The sequence below is a fragment of the Molothrus ater genome, unplaced genomic scaffold (assembly GCF_012460135.2).
Source record: "Molothrus ater isolate BHLD 08-10-18 breed brown headed cowbird unplaced genomic scaffold, BPBGC_Mater_1.1 matUn_MA223, whole genome shotgun sequence".
Classification (NCBI taxonomy): domain Eukaryota; kingdom Metazoa; phylum Chordata; class Aves; order Passeriformes; family Icteridae; genus Molothrus; species Molothrus ater.
Window position 1 is genome coordinate 58,198 of NW_023416745.1, and position 20,416 is coordinate 78,613.

The window sequence follows — 20,416 nt, forward strand, 5'->3', positions numbered from 1 at the left end:
AGCCCCAGACCTGTGTCCAGCCCCTCCTCTGACCCCAGACCTGTGTCCATCCACAGCCCCAGACCTGTGTCCATCCCCTCCTCTGACCCCAGACCTGTGTCCATCCCCTCCTGCAGACCCCACAGCCACTGCCCTGACCTCACCCCCGGTGTCCAGACCCACCCTGACCCCTGACCCCTTGTCCAGCCCACACCCGGTGTCCAGTCCCTGACCCGGTGTCCGGCCCCACTGACCCCAGCCATGCCCAGCCCCGTGTCCATCCCTGTGTCCATCCCTGCTGCCCCCTGCCCCCTGACCCCTGACCCCTGCCGCTGTCCCGGCGCAGATGGAGCCCGAGGAGACGCGGGAGCTGCTCCTGCCCAGCTGGACGGGCAGCGGCTCCCACGGCATCACCATCGCCCAGACCGACGACGGCGTCTTCGTGCGCCGCGTGCAGCAGAACTCGCCCGCCGCGCGCATGGGCGTGGTGCAGGAAGGTGGGCGGGGCACACCTGGGGGCTCGGGCACACCTGGGGGCTCTGGGCACACCTGGGGGCTCCCGGAACACCTGGGGGCTCGGGCACACCTGGGGGCTCTGGGCACAGCACCTGGGGGCTCCCGGCACACCTGGGGGCTCTGGGCACACCTGGGCTGGCCTGGGGGCACCTCAGGAGCTTCTGTCTCAGTCCCTGTGGGTGCTGACCCCTGGTTCAAGCGTTTCGGGTTCAAATCCTGAGGGTTTGGGGGTTAAAATTGGAGTTTTGGGGGTTTGGGGCATCCTGGTGGCGTCTCAGGAGCTTCTGCCTCCTCTGGCGACCCCGCGGGCACCCGGGTGGGGACAGGGCCCCCTTCCCTCAGAGTTTTGGGGTTCAAAATGGGATTTTTGGGGTTGTTTGGTCCATTTTGGTGGCGCTCAGGAGCTTCTGCCTCCGTGCCCGTGGGCGATGACCCCGGGGTCGCTCGGGTGGGCACAGGGGGTCCCTCCCCATGTCCCCCCTCCCCAGCCCCTGACCTGGCTGTCCCCTGTCCCCGTGGGTCCCTGGGGTGTCCATGGAGGTGTCCCCAGCCCCTGTCCCCAGGGTCCCTGGGGTGTCCCCAGCCCCTGTCCCCAGGGTCCCTGGGGTGTCCATGGAGGTGTCCCCAGCCCCTGACCCCTGTCCCCAGGGTCACTGGGGTGTCCCCAGCCCCTGTCCCTGTGGGTCCCTGGGGTGTCCATGGAGGTGTCCCCAGCCACTGTCCCCTGTCCCCAGGGTCACTGGGGTGTCCCCAGCCCCTGACCCCCGTCCCCCGTCCCCTCGGTGTCCCCAGGGGATCAGATCGTCGGCGCCACCGTTTACTTTGACAAGCTGCAGTCGGGGGAGGCGGCGCAGCTGCTGCAGAGCCTGGGCCAGCACACGCTGGGGCTGCGGCTGCAGCGGCGCGGGGACCGCTCGCCCACGGCCGGACACGGCTGCGGCCACGGCTGCGGCCAGCTGGACTTGGTGCCCGGCAGCCCCGAGGTCGTGCTGGTGAGTGAGGAGGAGGAGGGCGAGGAAGGAGGAGAATGGGGATGAGGGTGAGGATGATGAGGATGAGGATGAAGATAACAATGAAGATGATGATGAGGATGAGACGAGGACGGGGGCGAATGAGGATGAGAATGGTGGGGAGGAGGAGGATGAAGATGAGGATGAAAATGATGAAGATGAGCATGAGATGAGGATGGGGGGGAATGAGGATGAGGATGGTGGGGAGGATGAAGGTAAGGATGGAGATGAAGATGATGAGGATGGGGGAGGATAAGGACATGATGAGGAAGAGGATGAGTACAAGGATGGGGAAGAGGATGAGGATGAAGATGATGAAGATGAGGATGAGATGAGGATGAGAATGGGAAAGAGGATGAGGATGGGGATGAGGAAAGAGGAAGAGGATGGGGATGGGCATGAAGAGGATGAGGGTGATGATGATGATGAGGATGATGATGGCACATGGAGGCAGCCGTGTCCCTCTCTCACCACCTCCGTGCCCCGCAGGGCGGCGACGATGAGGATGAGGATGGGGATGAGGATTAGGACAAGGACAGAGATGGGGATGAGGATGATGATGAGGATGAGGATGATGAGGATGAGGATGATGAGGATGATGATGGGCGCGAGCAGGCAGCAGTATCCATCTCTCACCACCTCCGTGCCCCGCAGAGCGGCGACGATGAGGATGAGGATGGGGATGAAGATTAGGACAAGGACAGAGATGGGGATGAGGATGAGGATGAGGATGAGGATGAGGATGAGGATGAGGATGATGATGATGAGGATGATGATGGGCGCGGGCAGGCAGCAGTATCCATCTCTCACCATCTCCATGCCCCACAGAGCGGCGACGATGAGGAGTACCGGCGCATCTACACCACCAAGATCAAACCGCGGCTCAGGTCCGAGGAGGGCCCCGAGGCCGAGGGGACGCAGAGCAGAACCATCACGGTCACCCGCAGGGTCACCGCCTACACCGTGGACGTCTCCGGCCGCGACGGCGACCTCGCCCTCGCCGACGTCCGAGCGGGGCCGGGCCACCCGCCCGGGACACCTGAGGGGCTTCACCTGAGCCAAATTCCCGCTGGAGAAACTGGAAAATCCCTGCCGGGCTGGAAGGGCGCCGGGGCCTCGCCGGCGTCGCCGCGGGTGGAGGCCAACGGACAGTTTGGGGAGCTGGACGGGTCCCTGCCCGTGGCCGGAGGGGCTCCGTGTCCCCACGGGGAGCTCAGCGGCTCCTCCCCAGCGGACGTGGGGAAAGTCAAGATCCCGACGTTAAAAATCCCCAAATTCGGGTTCCAGGCTGGCGGTGAAGCTCCGGCCCCGCAGGTGGACGTCACCGCCCCGGTGCCGCAGGTGGACGTGGCGGTCAAAGGTGCCACCAAGGTCCCCTGCCCTCCACTGGACGTAGAGGTTCCAGCCACGGATGGCGCCAAGGGGAAAATCAAAATCCCGCACTTGACCTTCCCCAAATTCACCGCCCAGGGCGACGGCGGCGCCGCCGTGGATGTCCCCAAGGGCGTGGCCGTCCCCGAGGGCGTGGCCGTCCCCGAGGTGGCCCTGGAAGGAGAATGGAAAGGCCCCACCTTCAAGAAGGTGGAAACGCCCCAAATTTCGCTGTCGGACGTGAACCTGAACCTGAGGGGCCCCAGAGGGGAAGGGGACCCCAAAGGCCTCGGCCCCAAGGGGCTCCAGGTGGAGCTGAAGGGTCCCCAGGTGGACGTGGCCGGGCCGGGGGGCGGCCTGAAGGGCGTGGAGGTGGACGTGAAGGGGCTGAAGGGAGGAGTGGACGCGTCCGTGCCCACCCTGGGGGGCGAAGTGAGGGGGACACAGCTGGACCTGAAGGGGCCCCAAATTGGGGTGGGGGTGCCCGAGATGAGCATCAAGACCCCCCAGGTGTCCGTGCCCGACGCCGACCTGAGCCTCAAAGGGCCCGGAGCGAGGGGAACTCTGGATGTTTGTGCCCCAAAACTGGAAGGGGAACTGAAGAGCCCCGGGCTGGACATCAAAGGCCCCAGAGTGGAGGTGGGGAGCCCAGAAATGGAGATCCAGGGGCCCGAGGGGAAACTGAGGTTCCCCAAGCTGAAAATGCCCAAATTTGGGGTGAAGGGAGAGAGCCCCAGCGCCGAGGTGACCCTTCCCAAAGGGGGGGTGGACGTCTCCTGCCCCAAGGTGGACGTCAGCGCCCCGAGCGTGGACGTCAAAGGCCCCAAGGTGGACGTTGAGGCGCCCGAAGTGGACGTGCACGGCCCCGAGGGGAAATTCAAGATGCCCAAATTCAAAATGCCCAAATTTGGGATGCCCGGGGTGAAAGCAGAAGGTCCAGAGCTGGACGTGAACCTCCCAAAGGGCGGCGTGGCGGTGTCCGGCCCCAAGGTGGACGTTGAGGCGCCGAGTTTGGACATCCAGGCCCCCAAAATCTCCGTGCCGGACGTTGGGGTGACCCTGAACGGCGCCAAGGCCAGCGGCGACCTGGACGTGTCCGTGCCGGGCTTGAAGGGCCCCGAGCTGGAGATCAAAGGGCCCAAAGTCGAGGTTGAAGCGCCAAATTTGGACGTCCAAGGCCCCGAGGGCAAACTGAGGTTCCCCAAGATGAAAATGCCCAAATTTGGGGTGAAGGGAGAGAGCCCCGAGCTCGAGGTGACGCTCCCCAAGGGGGAGGTGGACATCAACGCCCCCAAGGTGGACATTTCTGCCCCCAAGGTGGACATTTCTGCCCCCAAAGTGGACATTTCTGCCCCCAAGGTGGACATCAACGCCCCCAAGATGGACATTTCGGCCCCCAAAGTGGACATCAATGCCCCCAGGGTGGACATTTCTGCCCCCAAAGTGGACATCAATGCCCCCAGGGTGGACATTTCTGCCCCCAAAGTGGACATCAGCGCCCCCAGCGTGGACGTGGAAGGGCCGGAGGTGAAAGGGAAAGGCCTCAAGTTCAAAATGCCCGAACTCAACGTTCAGACCCCCAAAATCTCCATGCCCGATGTGGATCTGGGCTTGAAGGCCCCGAAAATCAAAGGGGACCTCGGAATTTCTGGGCTGAAGGGCCCGAAAATCGACGTGAAAGGCCCCAAAGTGGACGTGGAAAGTGCCAAAATCGACGTGCAAGGTCCCAAGGTGGATGTGGAAGGTCCCAAGGTGGATGTGGACGTGCCTGAGGTGGACTTGGAGTGTCCAGAAGGGAAGATGAAAGGCCCCAAATTCAAGATGCCCAAACTCAACATCAAATCCCCCAAAATCTCGATGCCGGACGTGGATTTGAACCTGAAGGGACACAAAGTGAAGGGAGAGGTGGACGTGTCCCTGCCCAAGGTCGAAGGTGACCTCAAGGGGCCGAAGGTGGACGTGGAGGTCCCGGACGTCCACCTGGAGGGTCCAGAGGCCAAACTGAAAATGCCCAAGATGAAATTGCCTCATTTCAACGTGTCCGGCCCCAAAATGGAGGGGCCCGAGGTGGACGTGACCCTGCCCAAAGGAGAGGTGGACGTCTCGGGGCCGGAGGTGGACATTGAGGGTCCAGAGGTGGACGTTGGAGGAGTGGAAGGGAAATGGAAAGGTCCCAAATTCCGGATGCCCAAACTCAACATCAAATCCCCCAAAATCTCGATGCCGGACGTGGATTTGAACCTGAAGGGACCCAAAGTGAAGGGAGACGTGGACGTGTCCCTCCCCAAGGTGGAAGGGGAGTTGAAAGCGCCAGAAGTGGACATCAAAGGCCCCAAGGTGGACGTGGAGGTGCCCGGCGTGGATTTGGAGGGGCCTGAGGGGAAGATCAAGGGGCCCAAGTTCAAGATGCCCGAGATGCACATCAAGACCCAGAAGATCTCCATGCCCGACGTGGACATCAACCTCAAGGGCCCCAAGGTCAAGGGCGACGTGGACGTGTCCCTGCCAAAGCTGGAGGGTGACCTGAAGGGGCCTGAACTGGACATCAAGGGCCCCAAAGTGGACATTGAAGCCCCTGATGTGGACATTCACGGGCCTGAGGGGAAATTCAAGATGCCCAAATTCAAAATGCCCAAATTTGGGATGAAGGGGGAAGGCCCCGAGGTTGATGTGAACCTCCCAAAAGGAGACCTGGATGTGTCCGGCCCCAAGGTGGACATTGAAGGGCCAGAGGTGGACATTGAGGGGCCCGAGGGGAAGGTGAAGGGCCCCAAGTTCAAGATGCCCGAGATGCATTTTAAGACCCCCAAGATCTCCATGCCTGACATTGATTTGAATCTCAAGGGTCCAAAACTGAAGGGGGACGTCGATGTCTCTGTACCAAAGCTCGAGGGTGACCTGAAAGGCCCCGAAATTGACCTGAAGGGCCCCAAAGTGGACATTGAAGCCCCTGATGTGGACATTCACGGCCCTGAGGGGAAATTCAAGATGCCCAAATTCAAAATGCCCAAATTTGGGATGAAGGGAGAAGGCCCCGAGGTGGACGTGAACCTCCCAAAAGGAGACCTGGATGTGTCCGGCCCCAAGGTGGACATTGAGGGGCCAGAGGTGGATGTGGAGCTGCCGGAGGGGAAGGTGAAGGGTCCGAAATTCAAGATGCCCGAGATGCACATCAAGGCCCCCAAGATCTCCATGCCTGACGTTGATTTTAACCTCAAGGGCCCCAAACTGAAGGGTGACATCGATGTTTCTGCTCCCAAGCTGGAGGGTGACCTGAAGGGGCCTGAACTGGACATCAAGGGCCCCAAAGTGGACATTGAGGCTCCTGATGTGGACATTCATGGTCCAGAGGGGAAATTCAAGATGCCCAAATTCAAAATGCCCAAATTTGGGATGCCCGGGGTCAAGGCAGAAGGCCCCGAGGTGGACGTGAACCTCCCAACTGGAAACCTGGATGTGTCCGGCCCCAAGGTGGACATTGAAGGGCCAGAGGTGGACATTGAGGGGCCCGAGGGGAAGATCAAAGGCCCCAAGTTCAAGATGCCCGAGATGAACATCAAGGCCCCCAAAATTTCCATGCCCGACATCGACCTGAACCTGAAGGGCCCCAAAGTCAAGGGGGGTGTTGATGTCTCTGCTCCAAAGCTGGAGGGTGACCTGAAGGGGCCTGAACTGGACATCAAAGGCCCCAAAGTGGACATTGAAGCCCCTGATGTGGACATTCACGGGCCTGAGGGGAAATTCAAGATGCCCAAGTTCAAAATGCCCAAATTTGGGGTGAAGGGAGAAGGCCCCGAGGTGGACGTGAACCTCCCAAAAGGAGACTTGGATGTGTCCGGCCCCAAGGTGGACGTTGAGATGCCGAGTGTGGACATTGAGGGGCCCGAGGGGAAGATCAAAGGGCCCAAGTTCAAGATGCCTGAGATGCACATCAAGGCCCCCAAGATCTCCATTCCCGACATTGACCTGAACCTGAAGGGCCCCAAAGTCAAGGGGGGTGTTGATGTCTCCATCCCCAAGTTGGAGAGTGACCTGAAGGGGCCTGAACTGGACATCAAGGGCCCCAAAGTGGACATTGAGACTCCTGACGTGGACATTCACGGGCCTGAGGGGAAATTCAAGATGCCCAAGTTCAAAATGCCCAAATTTGGGATGCCCGGGGTCAAGGCAGAAGGCCCCGAGGTGGACGTGAACCTCCCGACAGGAAACCTGGATGTGTCCGGCCCCAAGGTGGACATTGAGGGGCCAGAGGTGGACGTGGAGCTGCCGGAGGGGAAAATCAAAGGCCCCAAGTTCAAGATACCCGAGATGAACATCAAGGCCCCCAAGATCTCCATGCCCGACATTGATCTCAACCTCAAAGGCCCCAAAGTCAAGGGGGGCGTGGATGTCTCCGTCCCCAAATTGGAGGGCGACCTGAAAGGTCCGGATGTGAACATTAAAGGTCCCAAGTTGGATGTGGACGTTCCTGAGGTGGACGTTGAAGGTCCCGAGGGGAAGTGGAAGGGCCCCAAGCTGAAGATGCCCGAGATGAACATCAAGGCGCCGAAATTTTCTCTGCCTGATGTCGACCTGAACCTGAAAGGTGCCAAAGTGAAGGGAGACGTGGGCGTGTCTGCCCCAAAAATAGAAGGTGACGTGAAAGTGCCGGATCTGGAGGTGAAAGGACCCAAAGTGGACGTGGATGTCCCCGATGTGGAGCTGGAGTGCCCCGAGGGGAAGATCAAAGGGCCCAAGTTCAAGATGCCCGAGATGCACATCAAGGCCCCCAAGATCTCCATGCCCGACTTTGATCTCAACCTGAAGGGCCCCAAAATCAAGGGAGACGTGGATGTGTCCGTCCCAAAAATTGAGGGAGATTTGAAGGCCCCAGATGTCGACATCAAAGGCCCCAAGGTCAATGTTGATCTCCCCGACGTGGAGCTGGAGTGCCCTGAGGGGAAGATCAAAGGCCCCAAGTTCAAGATGCCCGAAATGCACTTCAAAACCCCCAAAATCTCCATGCCCGACATCGACCTCAACCTGAAGGGCCCCAAACTCAAGGGGGATTTGGACATTTCTGCTCCGAAACTGGAAGGTGACCTGAAGGGCCCAGACGTGGACATCAAAGGTCCCAAGGTGGACATCGAAGCCCCGGATGTGGACATTGACCTCCCCGAGGGGAAGGTGAAGGGCCCCAAGTTCAAGATGCCCGAGATGCACTTCAAGGCCCCCAAGATCTCCATGCCCGACTTCGATCTGAACCTGAAGGGCCCCAAGGTCAAGGGTGACGTAGATGTGTCCGTGCCGAAGCTTGAAGGGGACCTGAAAGGGCCGGAGGTGTCGCTGAAAGGTCCCAAAGTGGACGTTGATGTGCCAGATGTGGAGCTGGAGTGCCCCGAGGGGAAGATCAAAGGCCCCAAGTTCAAGATGCCCGAGATGCACATCAAGGCCCCCAAGATCTCCATGCCCGACTTTGATCTCAACCTGAAGGGCCCCAAATTGAAGGGAGACGTGGATGTTTCTGCTCCCAAGCTGGAAGGGGACCTGAAGGGGCCTGAACTGGACATCAAAGGCCCCAAAGTCGATGTCAACCTCCCCGACGTGGAGCTGGAGTGTCCTGAGGGGAAACTGAAGGGCCCCAAGTTCAAGATGCCCGAGATGCACATCAAGGCCCCCAAGATCTCCATGCCCGACATCGACCTCAACCTGAAGGGCCCCAAATTGAAGGGGGACGTCGATGTCTCTGTTCCAAAGCTCGAGGGTGACCTGAAAGCCCCAGACATCGACATCAAAGGCCCCAAAGTCAATGTGGACCTCCCCAACGTGGAGCTGGAGTGTCCCGAGGGGAAGATCAAAGGGCCCAAGTTCAAGATGCCCGAGATGCACATCAAGGCCCCCAAAATCTCCATGCCCGACGTTGATTTCAACCTGAAGGGCCCAAAGTCAAGGGTGACATCGATGTTTCTGCTCCAAAGCTGGAGGGTGACCTGAAGGGGCCTGAACTGGACATCAAAGGCCCCAAAGTGGACATTGAAGCCCCTGATGTGGACATTCACGGGCCTGAGGGGAAATTCAAGATGCCCAAATTCAAAATGCCCAAATTTGGGATGAAGGGAGAAGGCCCCGAGGTGGACGTGAACCTCCCAAAAGGAGACCTGGAAGTGTCCGGCCCCAAGGTGGACATTGAAGGGCCAGAGGTGGACATTGAGGGGCCAGAGGGGAAGGTGAAGGGCCCCAAGTTCAAGATGCCCGAGATGCATTTTAAGACCCCCAAGATCTCCATGCCCGACATCGACCTCAATCTGAAAGGCCCCAAACTGAAGGGCGATGTCGATGCTTCTGCTCCAAAGCTCGAGGGTGACCTGAAGGCCCCAGACATCGACATCAAGGGCCCCAAAGTCGATGTTGATCTCCCCGAAGTTGAGTTGGAAGGCCCTGAGGGGAAGATCAAAGGCCCCAAGTTCAAGATGCCCGAGATGCACATCAAGGCCCCCAAGTTCTCCATGCCTGATGTTGATTTCAGCCTGAAGGCCCCAAAGCTGAAGGGTGACATCGACGTCTCTGTCCCCAAGCTGGAAGGGGACCTAAAAGGCCCCGAAATCGACATCAAGGGCCCCAAAGTGGACATTGATGTGCCTGACGTGGACATTCACGGCCCAGAAGGAAAAATAAAATTCCCCAAGTTCAAGATGCCCAAATTTGGGATGCCCGGGGTGAAGGCAGAAGGCCCCGAGGTGGACGTGAACCTCCCGACAGGAAACCTGGATGTGTCCGGCCCCAAGGTGGACATTGAAGGGCCAGAGGTGGACATTGACCTCCCCGAGGGGAAGGTGAAGGGCCCCAAGTTCAAGATGCCCGAGATGCACATCAAGGCCCCCAAGATCTCCATGCCCGACTTTGATCTCAACTTGAAGGGCCCCAAATTGAAGGGAGACGTGGATGTTTCTGCTCCCAAGCTGGAAGGGGACCTGAAGGGGCCTGAACTGGACATCAAAGGCCCCAAAGTCGATGTCAACCTCCCCGACGTGGAGCTGGAGTGTCCTGAGGGGAAACTGAAGGGCCCCAAGTTCAAGATGCCCGAGATGCACATCAAGGCCCCCAAGATCTCCATGCCCGACATCGACCTCAACCTGAAAGGCCCCAAACTGAAGGGGGACGTCGATGTCTCTGTTCCAAAGCTCGAGGGTGACCTGAAAGCCCCAGAGATTGACCTGAAGGGCCCCAAAGTCGATGTTGATCTCCCCGATGTTGAGTTGGAAGGCCCTGAGGGGAAGATCAAAGGCCCCAAGTTCAAGATGCCCGAGATGCACATCAAGGCCCCCAAGTTCTCCATGCCCGACGTCGATTTCAGCCTGAAGGGCCCCAAAGTCAAAGGTGACATCGATGTCTCTGTCCCCAAGCTGGAAGGGGACCTAAAAGGCCCCGAAATTGACATCAAAGGCCCCAAAGTGGACATCGAGGCACCTGACGTGGACATTCACGGCCCAGAAGGAAAAATAAAATTCCCCAAGTTCAAGATGCCCAAATTTGGGATGCCCGGGGTCAAGGCAGAAGGCCCCGAGGTGGACGTGAACCTCCCGACAGGAAACCTGGATGTGTCCGGCCCCAAGGTGGACATTGAAGGGCCAGAGGTGGACATTGACCTCCCAGAGGGGAAGGTGAAGGGCCCCAAGTTCAAGATGCCTGAGATGCACATCAAAGCTCCCAAGATCTCCATGCCCGACGTTGACTTCAACCTGAAGGGCCCCAAATTGAAGGGAGACGTCGACGTTTCTGCTCCAAAGCTGGAGGGTGACCTGAAAGCCCCAGACATCGACATCAAGGGCCCCAAAGTCGATGTTGATCTCCCCGACGTTGATCTGGAAGGGCCAGAGGGGAAGATCAAAGGCCCCAAGTTCAAGATGCCCGAGATGCACATCAAGGCCCCCAAGATCTCCATGCCCGACGTTGATTTCAGCCTGAAGGGCCCCAAACTGAAGGGTGACATCGATGTTTCTGCTCCAAAGCTGGAGGGTGACCTGAAGGGGCCTGAACTGGACATCAAAGGCCCCAAACTGGACATCGAGGCACCCGACGTGGACATTCACGGCCCAGAAGGGAAAATCAAAATGCCCAAATTCAAGATGCCCAAATTCGGCTTTTCTGGGCCCAAAGTGGAAGGCCCCGAGGTGGACGTGAACCTCCCTGAGGCCGAGGTCAGCATTTCGGGTCCAAAAGTCGACGTTTCTGTCCCCGAGCTGGACGTGGAAGGCCCCGAAGGGAAACTGAAGGGCCCCAAGCTGAAGAAGCCGGAGCTGCAGTTCAACGTCCCCAAGATCTCCATGCCCGACATCGACCTCAACCTGAAGGGCCCCAAACTGAAAGGCGACCTCGACGCTTCTCTGCCCAGCGTGGAGGGCGAGCTGAAGGCCCCCAAAGTGGACATCAAGGGGCCGGAGCTTGAGCTGGAGGGGCCGAAGGTGGACCTGGAAGGAAAAGCTAAAAAATCCAGGTTTAAACTCCCCAAGTTTGGCTTTTCTGGCCCAAAAGTTCAAAGCCCCGAGGTGGATGTGAAGGTTAAGAAGCCTGAGGTGGAACTGTCCGGCCCGAAAGTCGAGGTCCAGGCTCCGGATTTGGACGTGCAGGGGAAATCCAAGGGCTCCAAATTCAAAATGCCTTTTCTGAACATTTCTTCACCCAAAGTGTCGATGCCGGACGTGGAGCTGAACCTGAAGGGGCACAAGATGAAGGGGGAGTTTGACCTGTCCACCCCCAAACTGGAAGGGGAGCTGAAGGGTCCTGAGGTGGACATCAAGGGCCCCAAGGTCAACGTCGAGGCCCCCGACGTGGACGTTCACGGCCCGGAGGGGAAAATCAAAATGCCCAAGTTCAAAATGCCCAAATTTGGTGTTCCTGGGTTTAAAGGGGAGGGGCCAGAGGTGGACGTGAACCTGCCCACAGGAGAACTGGACGTGTCCGGCCCCAAAGTGGACATTGAAGGTCCGGAGGTGGACATTGAGGGGCCCGAGGGGAAGATCAAAGGCCCCAAGTTCAAGATGCCCGAGATGCACATCAAGGCCCCCAAGATCTCCATGCCCGACATCGACCTCAACCTGAAGGGCCCCAAAGTCAAGGGGGACGTGGACGTGTCCCTGCCCCAGGTGGACCTGAAGGGACCCAAGGTGGACGTGGAAGTTCCCGACGTCGATGTCGAGGGTCCGAAAGGGAAAATCAAAGGCCCCAAATTCAAAATGCCCGAGATGAACATCAAAGCTCCCAACCTGTCCATGCCGGACCTGGACCTCAACCTGAAAGGTCCCAAGGTCAAAGGGGGGCTGGACGTCGATCTGTCCGCACCAAAAATTGAAGGGGACCTGAACTTGCCGGACGTTGACATCAAAGGCCCCAAGGTGGACATTGAAGGGCCAGAGGTGGACATGGAGGGGCCAGAGGGGAAGATCAAAGGCCCCAAGTTCAAGATGCCCGAGATGCACATCAAGGCCCCCAAGATCTCCATGCCCGACGTTGATTTCAATCTGAAAGGCCCCAAAATCAAGGGTGACATTGATGTTTCTGCTCCAAAGCTGGAGGGTGACCTGAAGGGGCCTGAACTGGACATCAAGGGCCCCAAAGTGGACATTGAGGCTCCTGACGTGGACATTCACGGGCCTGAGGGGAAATTCAAGATGCCCAAGTTCAAAATGCCCAAATTTGGGATGAAGGGGAAGGCCCCGAGGTGGACGTGAACCTCCCAAAAGGAGACCTGGATGTGTCCGGCCCCAAGGTGGACGTTGAGATGCCGAGTGTGGACATTGAGGGGCCCGAGGGGAAGGTGAAGGGTCCCAAGTTCAAGATGCCCGAGATGCATTTTAAGACCCCCAAGATCTCCATGCCCGACATCGACCTCAATCTGAAGGGCCCCAAATTGAAGGGGGACGTCGATGTCTCGGTCCCCAAGCTGGAGGGTGACCTGAAGGGCCCCGAAATTGACATCAAAGGCCCCAAAGTCGATGTTGATCTCCCCGATGTGGAGCTGGAAGGTCCCGAGGGGAAGATCAAAGGCCCCAAGTTCAAGATGCCTGAGATGCACATCAAGGCCCCCAAGATCTCCATGCCCGACTTCGATCTCAACCTGAAGGGCCCCAAAGTGAAGGGAGATGTGGACATGTCACTGCCAAGCGTGGAAGGAGACCTCAAAGGGCCAAAGGTGGATGTGAAAGGCCCTGAATTCGATGTTTCTGCCCCAGATGTTCAAATTGAGAGCCCTGAAGGGAAAATCAAAGGCCCCAAGTTCAAGATGCCCGAGATGCACATCAAGGCCCCCAAGATCTCCATGCCTGACTTTGATCTCAACCTGAAGGGCCCCAAATTGAAGGGAGACGTCGACGTTTCTGCTCCAAAGCTTGAGGGTGACCTGAAAGCCCCAGACATCGACATCAAAGGCCCCAAAGTCGATGTTGATCTCCCCGACGTGGAGCTGGAAGGGCCTGAGGGGAAGATCAAAGGCCCCAAGTTCAAGATGCCCGAGATGCACATCAAGGCCCCCAAGATCTCCATGCCCGATGTTGATTTCAACCTGAAGGGCCCCAAAGTCAAAGGTGATGTGGACGTGTCCCTTCCAAAGCTGGAAGGGGACCTGAAGGGGCCTGAAATGGACATCAAGGGCCCCAAAGTGGACATTGAAGCCCCTGATGTGGACATTCACGGCCCTGAGGGGAAATTCAAGATGCCCAAATTCAAAATGCCCAAATTTGGGATGAAGGGGGAAGGCCCCGAGGTGGACGTGAACCTCCCAAAAGGAGACCTGGATGTGTCCGGCCCCAAGGTGGACGTTGAGATGCCGAGTGTGGACATTGAGGGCCCCGAGGGGAAGGTGAAGGGCCCCAAGTTCAAGATGCCCGAGATGCACATCAAGGCCCCCAAAATCTCCATTCCCGACATCGACCTGAACCTGAAGGGCCCCAAACTGAAGGGCGATGTCGATGTTTCCCTTCCCAAAGTTGAAGGAGACCTGAAAGCCCCAGACATCGACATCAAGGCCCCCAAAGTCGATGTTGATCTCCCCGACGTGGAGCTGGAAGGGCCCGAGGGGAAGATCAAAGGCCCCAAGTTCAAGATGCCCGAGATGCACATCAAGGCCCCCAAAATCTCCATGCCCGATGTTGATTTCAACCTGAAGGGCCCCAAACTGAAGGGTGACATCGATGTCTCTGTCCCCAAGCTGGAAGGGGACCTAAAAGGCCCCGAAATTGACATCAAGGGCCCCAAAGTGGACGTTGATGTGCCAGATGTGGACATTCACGGCCCAGAAGGGAAAATCAAAATGCCCAAATTCAAGATGCCCAAATTCGGCTTTTCTGGGCCCAAAGTGGAAGGCCCCGAGGTGGACGTGAACCTCCCGACAGGAAACCTGGATGTGTCCGGCCCCAAGGTGGACATTGAAGGGCCAGAGGTGGACATTGACCTCCCCGAGGGGAAGGTGAAGGGCCCCAAGTTCAAGATGCCCGAGATGCACATCAAGGCCCCCAAGATCTCCATGCCTGACATTGACCTCAACCTGAAGGGCCCCAAGGTCAAGGGTGACGTGGACGTGTCCCTGCCCAGCGTGGAGGCAGAGCTGAAAGGGCCCGAGGTCAACGTCACTGGCCCCGAGGTGGCCATCGAGAGCCCCGAGGGCAAATTCAAACTGCCCAAGTTCAAGATGCCCAAATTCTCCATGCCTGGGTTCAAAGGGGACGGGGTGGACGCTGACCTGACCCTCCCCAAGGGTGACGTGGCCATTTCAGGCCCCAGCGTGGACCTGGAGGCTCCTGAGCTGAGCGTGGACGGGAAAGTCAAAGGTCCCAAATTTTCCATGCCCGAGATGCACATCAAGGCCCCCAAGATCTCCATGCCTGATGTCGATTTCAACCTGAAGGGCCCCAAAGTGAAGGGGGACGTCGATGTTTCTGTTCCCAAACTCGAGGGTGACCTGAAAGCCCCAGACATCGACATCAAGGGCCCCAAAGTCGATGTTGATCTCCCCGATGTTGATTTGGAAGGGCCTGAGGGGAAGATCAAAGGCCCCAAGTTCAAGATGCCCGAGATGCACATCAAGGCCCCCAAGATCTCCATGCCCGACGTTGATTTCAACCTCAAGGGCCCCAAAATCAAGGGTGATGTGGACGTGTCCCTTCCAAAGCTGGAGGGCGACCTGAAGGGGCCTGAACTGGACATCAAGGGCCCCAAAGTGGACATTGAGGCACCTGATGTGGACATTCACGGGCCTGAGGGGAAATTCAAGATGCCCAAGTTCAAAATGCCCAAATTTGGGATGAAGGGAGAAGGCCCCGAGGTGGACGTGAACCTCCCAAAAGGAGACCTGGATGTGTCCGGCCCCAAGGTGGACGTTGAGATGCCGAGTGTGGACATTGAGGGGCCAGAGGGGAAGGTGAAGGGCCCCAAGTTCAAGATGCCCGAGATGCACATCAAGGCCCCCAAGATCTCCATGCCTGACGTCGATTTCAGCCTGAAGGGCCCCAAAATCAAGGGTGACATCGACGTCTCTGCCCCCAAGCTGGAGGGGAACCTGCAGTGCCCGGATGTCGACCTCAAGGGCCCCAGAGTGGACATTCAGGCACCGGATGTGACCCTGGAAGGGCCCAAGGTGAAGATGCCCGAGATGCACATCAAGACCCCCCAGATCTCCATGCCCGACATCGACCTCAGCCTGAAGGGGCTGAAGGTCAAAGGCGACGCTGACCTGCACGGCCCCAGGCTCGAGGGGGGCCTGAAGGGCCCCGAGATCGACATCAAAGGCCCCAAAGTGGAGCTCGAGGGCCCAGCGGTCGACGTCGATGGTCTGGAGGGGAAGGTGAAGCTGCCCAAAATGAAAATGCCCAAATTTGGCTTGAAGGGCGAAGGTCCCGAGGTGGACGTGAACTTGCCAAAGGCCGAGGTGGATCTGTCTGGGCCCAAGGTTGATCTCAGCCTGCCAGAGGTCAACGTTGAAGGTCCGGAGGGCAAAGTGAAAGGCCCCAAACTGAAAATGCCTGAAATGCACGTGAACGTCCCCAAAATCTCCATGCCCGAGATAGACTTGAACCTGAAAGGCCACAAAACCAAGGGCGGCTTTGACATTTCCACCCCAAAGGTGGAAGGTCACCTGAAAGGCCCCGAGGTCGACCTCAAAGGCCCAGAATTTGGGGTCAAAGGCCCTGAAGTTGACATTGAATGTCCTGACGTGAACGTCGAGGTTCCAGAAGCCAACATCAAAGCTCCCAAGTTCAAAAAGTCCAAATTCGGGTTTGGGATGAAGAGCCCCAAGGCCGAGGTGGATTTACCTGAGGCCGAGCTGAACGTGGAGTCACCCGAGGCCCACCTGTCCGCGAAGGGCAAGAAGAGCAAGTTCAAGATGCCCAAAATCCACATGAGCGGCCCCAAAGTGAAGGGCAAGAAGGGGGCGTTCGAGGTCAGCGCGGCCGGGGCCGAGCTGGACGCGGAGCTCAGCGCCACCGGCCCCGACGTTGCCGTGGGCGGAAACGTGAAATCCCCCAAGGGCAAGAAACCCATGTTTGGGAAGATCTCCTTCCCGGACGTCGAATTTGACCTGAAATCGCACAAATTCCGCGGGGAGGCCTCGGCGGGGGCCCCGAAAGTCGAGGGCGACCTGGAGGTCAAGGGCGACCTCAACGTGGACGTGGAAGGCCCCGAGGTGAACCTGAAGAGCCCAAAACTGAAACTGCCCGGGGTCCAGGTGGGCGCGGGGGGCGCGAAGGTGGGGGGGGAGCTGAAGGGACCCCCCGGGATCGGCGTCGAGGGGAAAGGACCAAAAGTGAAAGGTGAATTCGGCGTGGGCGGGGCACAACTGGAAGGTCCCGAGGTCAACCTGGGATGGCCCAAGGGGGGCAAAACGGGTTTGGGGCTGGAAATGCCGGACGTGAGCTCGGAGGTGGACGTGAAGCTCAAAGGGCCCCAGATCTCCGGAGCTGAGCTGGAGGGGAACCTGAAAGGACCAAAATTAAAGGGAGATTTGGACATTTCGGGCTCCGTGGAAGGGCCTGGGGTGGGCCTGGACCTCGGCGGCCTCGGGGGGAAGGTGAAGCTGCCCACGGTGAAGACCCCGACCCTGGAGGTCCAGGGCGGCAGCCCCTGCTCCGTCCAGTCCCCGGGGGCCAGCCTGGACCTCCAGGGGCCCTCGCTGGACGTCTCTGGCCTGGATGTGGATGTCAACACGAAAGGACCAAAGTTGAAAGGAGAGGTTGGCGTCAAATCCCCCCAGGTGTCGGCGGACGACGCCAGTTTTGAGATTTTGGGGGGCACCATCAAGCTCCCGTCGCTGAAGCTGCCCCAGTTCAGCATCTCCAGCCCCGGAGGGGACGCGGGGCTCACTCTGGAGGGGCCCCAGGTCAAGGGGGGGCTGGAAAGCCCCGAGGTGGAGCTGAAAGGGCCGAAATTCTCCTCGCCGGACGCTGAGCTGAGGCTGAAAGGACCAAACGTGGACGTGGCCGGTGATATCAAAGGGTCAAAGGTCAGCGTGGACGCCCCTCACGGAGGGGTCGGCGTCCACCTGGAGGCTCCGGCCATGGAAGTGTCCGGCTCGGGGCTGAACCTCAATGTGAAGGGGCCGAAGGTCAAAGGTGGGGTTGAGGCCACACCGCCATCAGTCAGTGCCGCTTCCGGAACCTTCCACGCCTCCTGCCCCAAGCTGGGCGCCGAGGGCGGCCAGGTCAAGGTGTCCTTCCCCAAGCTCCGCATGCCCAAATTCGTCTTCTCGGAGCCCGAGCCCAAGGGCCGCGAGGTCGGCGTGGACGTCGAGTTCCCCGAGGCGGAGCCGGACGAGGCCGAGGCGCGGCTGAAGAGATCCAAGCTCAAGATGCCCAAATTCAACTTCTCCAAGCAGAAAGGCCGGGCCGGCGGCGGCGGCGGCGCCGCCCTGGGGTCCCCCGAGGCCGCGTCCGGCTCGGCGTCCGGCTCCAAGGCCAGCCTGGAATGCGAGCTGGAGGCCGAGGCGCCCGCGGGCAAGGCCAAGTTCTCGCTGTTCCGCGGGAAGAAGTCGCGGCCGCGCTCGTCGTCCTTCAGCGAGGCCGAGCCCGAGGGCGCCCGGCAGCCCCGGGGCAAATTCGGGACCTTCGGGGGCATCGGCTCCAAGGGCAAGGGCAGCTACGAGGTGACCCCCGGCCACGAGGACGGCGCGAGGTCGCCCCAGGCCGCCCGGCTCTCGTCGTCGTCGTCCTCGTCCGAGGGCGGCGCCCGCGCCGGGGTCCGGCTGCCCGAGCTGGAGCTGGCGGTGGCCAAACGCAAGGAGTGACCACTGGGGTGGTCAGCGAGTGACCACCGGGAGGTCATGAGTGACCACTGCAGGAGTGACCACCGGGAGGCCATGAATGACCACTGCAGGAGTGACCACCTGGAGGCCATGAGTGACCCTTGGGTGGTCATGAGTGACCCCTGGGTGGTCATGAGTGACCCCTGGAGTGGTCAGCAGTGACCCCGGGGGGGGTTGTACATAGCCCTGCCCCGAGGGACCCCCACGTGTACAGAGTGGGGGGGAGGGGCTGGGGGTCCCCCCCTCCCCCCGGATTTTGGGGTCCCTCCCCCCCCCTCCCCCCCGTCAAGAGCTTCTCACTTCTTCTCTCCCAATTTATCTTTTTTTTTTTTTTTTTTTTTGATATTTTTATTGGGGTTTATTTTTGTGTCCCCCGTTATTTTCCTCCTCCTCCCCAAAATATTTTCAGTGTTTGGTTCGTGAAAATGTGGAAATTAATTTTTTTCCCCTCCATTTTAACCTTTTTTTTTTCTTTTCTTTTTTCTTTTTTTTTTTTTTTTTTTTTTTTTTTTTGCAGGGCTGGAGGTTCTGCTGGGTCGATGGATTTATTCAAAATTTGGGGTTTGTTTTGGTTTGTGAAAGAAATGAAACCAAAACCGTGGATTTTTTATTAAAAAAAACCCCAATCCAAAACCATATTAAAAAACAAAGCAAAAATATGGATTTACCTAAAAAAAGAAACCAAATAAAATGGAATTACTAAAAAAAAAAAACAAAGTAAAAATGTGGATCCATTAAAAAAAAATTGGAAAAATTAACATAAAAATCAGTTAAATAAAAGAATTGACAGAGGAAAAATTGGGTCTGTTAAGAAAATAAACCAAAGAATGTGGATTTATTGAGCAGAATAAACAAAAAAGTGGATTTATTACTAAAATAAACAAACATATGGATTTATAATTAGATAAACCAAAACCATATATTTATTAATAAAATAAACCAAAATATGGATTTATTAATAAAATAAACAGCAAAAAAGGATTTATTAATAAAATAATCCAAAGAAAATGTATTTATTACATAAAATAAACCAAAAAATATGGATTTAACACATAAAATAAACCAAAACCATGGATTTATTACTAGTATAAAGCAAAACCATGGTTTTGTTATTAAAAATAAACAGAAGAACGTGGGTTTATTATTAAAAATAAACCTAAACCATGGATTTATTACTAGAAACAAACCAAATAAACCAACTGTGACCTCTGGGATGGATCAGTGTCCCCTGAGCTGGGAAATTCCATCCGTGGCACAAGACCCGGAGCTCGAATGACTCCAGCAGGGCGAAGCCAGCCCAGAGCTGCTCCCGAGGGCTTATTTTTACTTTATTTTCATTTTATTTTCCTTTTTTTAAGCTGTTTTATCGCTGTTTTTGTTGTATTTGTTACATCCTTTGTACTATAATTTGATAAATTTCCGTCTCGTTTATCCCCAAAGTTTAAAAAGATCGTCCAGGGTAAAGTTTTGTTTGTGAGGAATTTTTTTTTGGGGGGGGGAATTTTAAATAAATTAAATTAAAAATAAAAAATTTAAAAAAAAAAAATAACCCTCAGAAAATGGAAGAAACCTTTTCCCTTTGCAGCACTTTAACGCCGATTAACGGGAGAAAATCCGGGGTGGAAAACGCAAATAAAATTTGTTTATTAACCGCGACTTTGGTGCACTTTGGCTCATTTTGGGCTCCAATTTGGGGATTTTTCGCTCCAATCGGATCCTCCCGTTGGATTTGGGGGTCCCAACCCCCCCCAACCCCAAAATTTGGGATCGTGTCCCCTCTCTCATCTCGAATTTCAGGTTCCTCCCCCCACCATGGCTCCACCCCCTCCCAAATTTGGGATTTCCCCGCCTCCTCTTGCCCCTCCCCCCCAGGCCCTTTCTGCCCCTCCCTCTCCCCAAAAATCCCCCCCACACTTTGGTTCTCCCGCCCGCGGGGGGCGCTGCTGCGCATTCCCCCACAAAATGGCGGACCGGAAGTCGGCCATGTTGCCCTGGTGCACGACGGGCGCTGTAGTCCCATAAACCACAACCACTTCCGGCCACGTCCTTCCGATGCACGATGGGAACTGAAGTTCAAATTTCGAGGGAGAAACGGAAGTGGCCTGGCGGCCATGTTTTTCCGAGGCATCATGGGAGCTGTGGTTTTTAAAGAAGGGCGGAAGTTCGGCCATGTTGGCACCCGATGCATGCTTGGAGCTGTAGTTTGCTGCCGTAAACAACCCAGGCGGGGTCTTGGCCTCGTGCGCTGGGTTTTACTGGTCCGGACTGGGGG

General features: G+C 57.5%; 1 protein-coding gene across 1 annotated transcript; it reads left to right on the plus strand.

Moving 5' to 3' along the window:
• The first annotated feature begins 325 nt into the window (after positions 1–325).
• On the plus strand, positions 326–18,479 carry LOC118701309 (neuroblast differentiation-associated protein AHNAK-like). The gene is given in 5 exon segments (XM_054518444.1): positions 326–476; positions 1,288–1,487; positions 2,334–8,799; positions 8,802–12,557; positions 12,560–18,479. Coding segments are annotated over 5 exon segments (16,140 nt in total). The 3' UTR covers positions 18,127–18,479.
• The last annotated feature ends 1,937 nt before the right edge of the window (positions 18,480–20,416 follow it).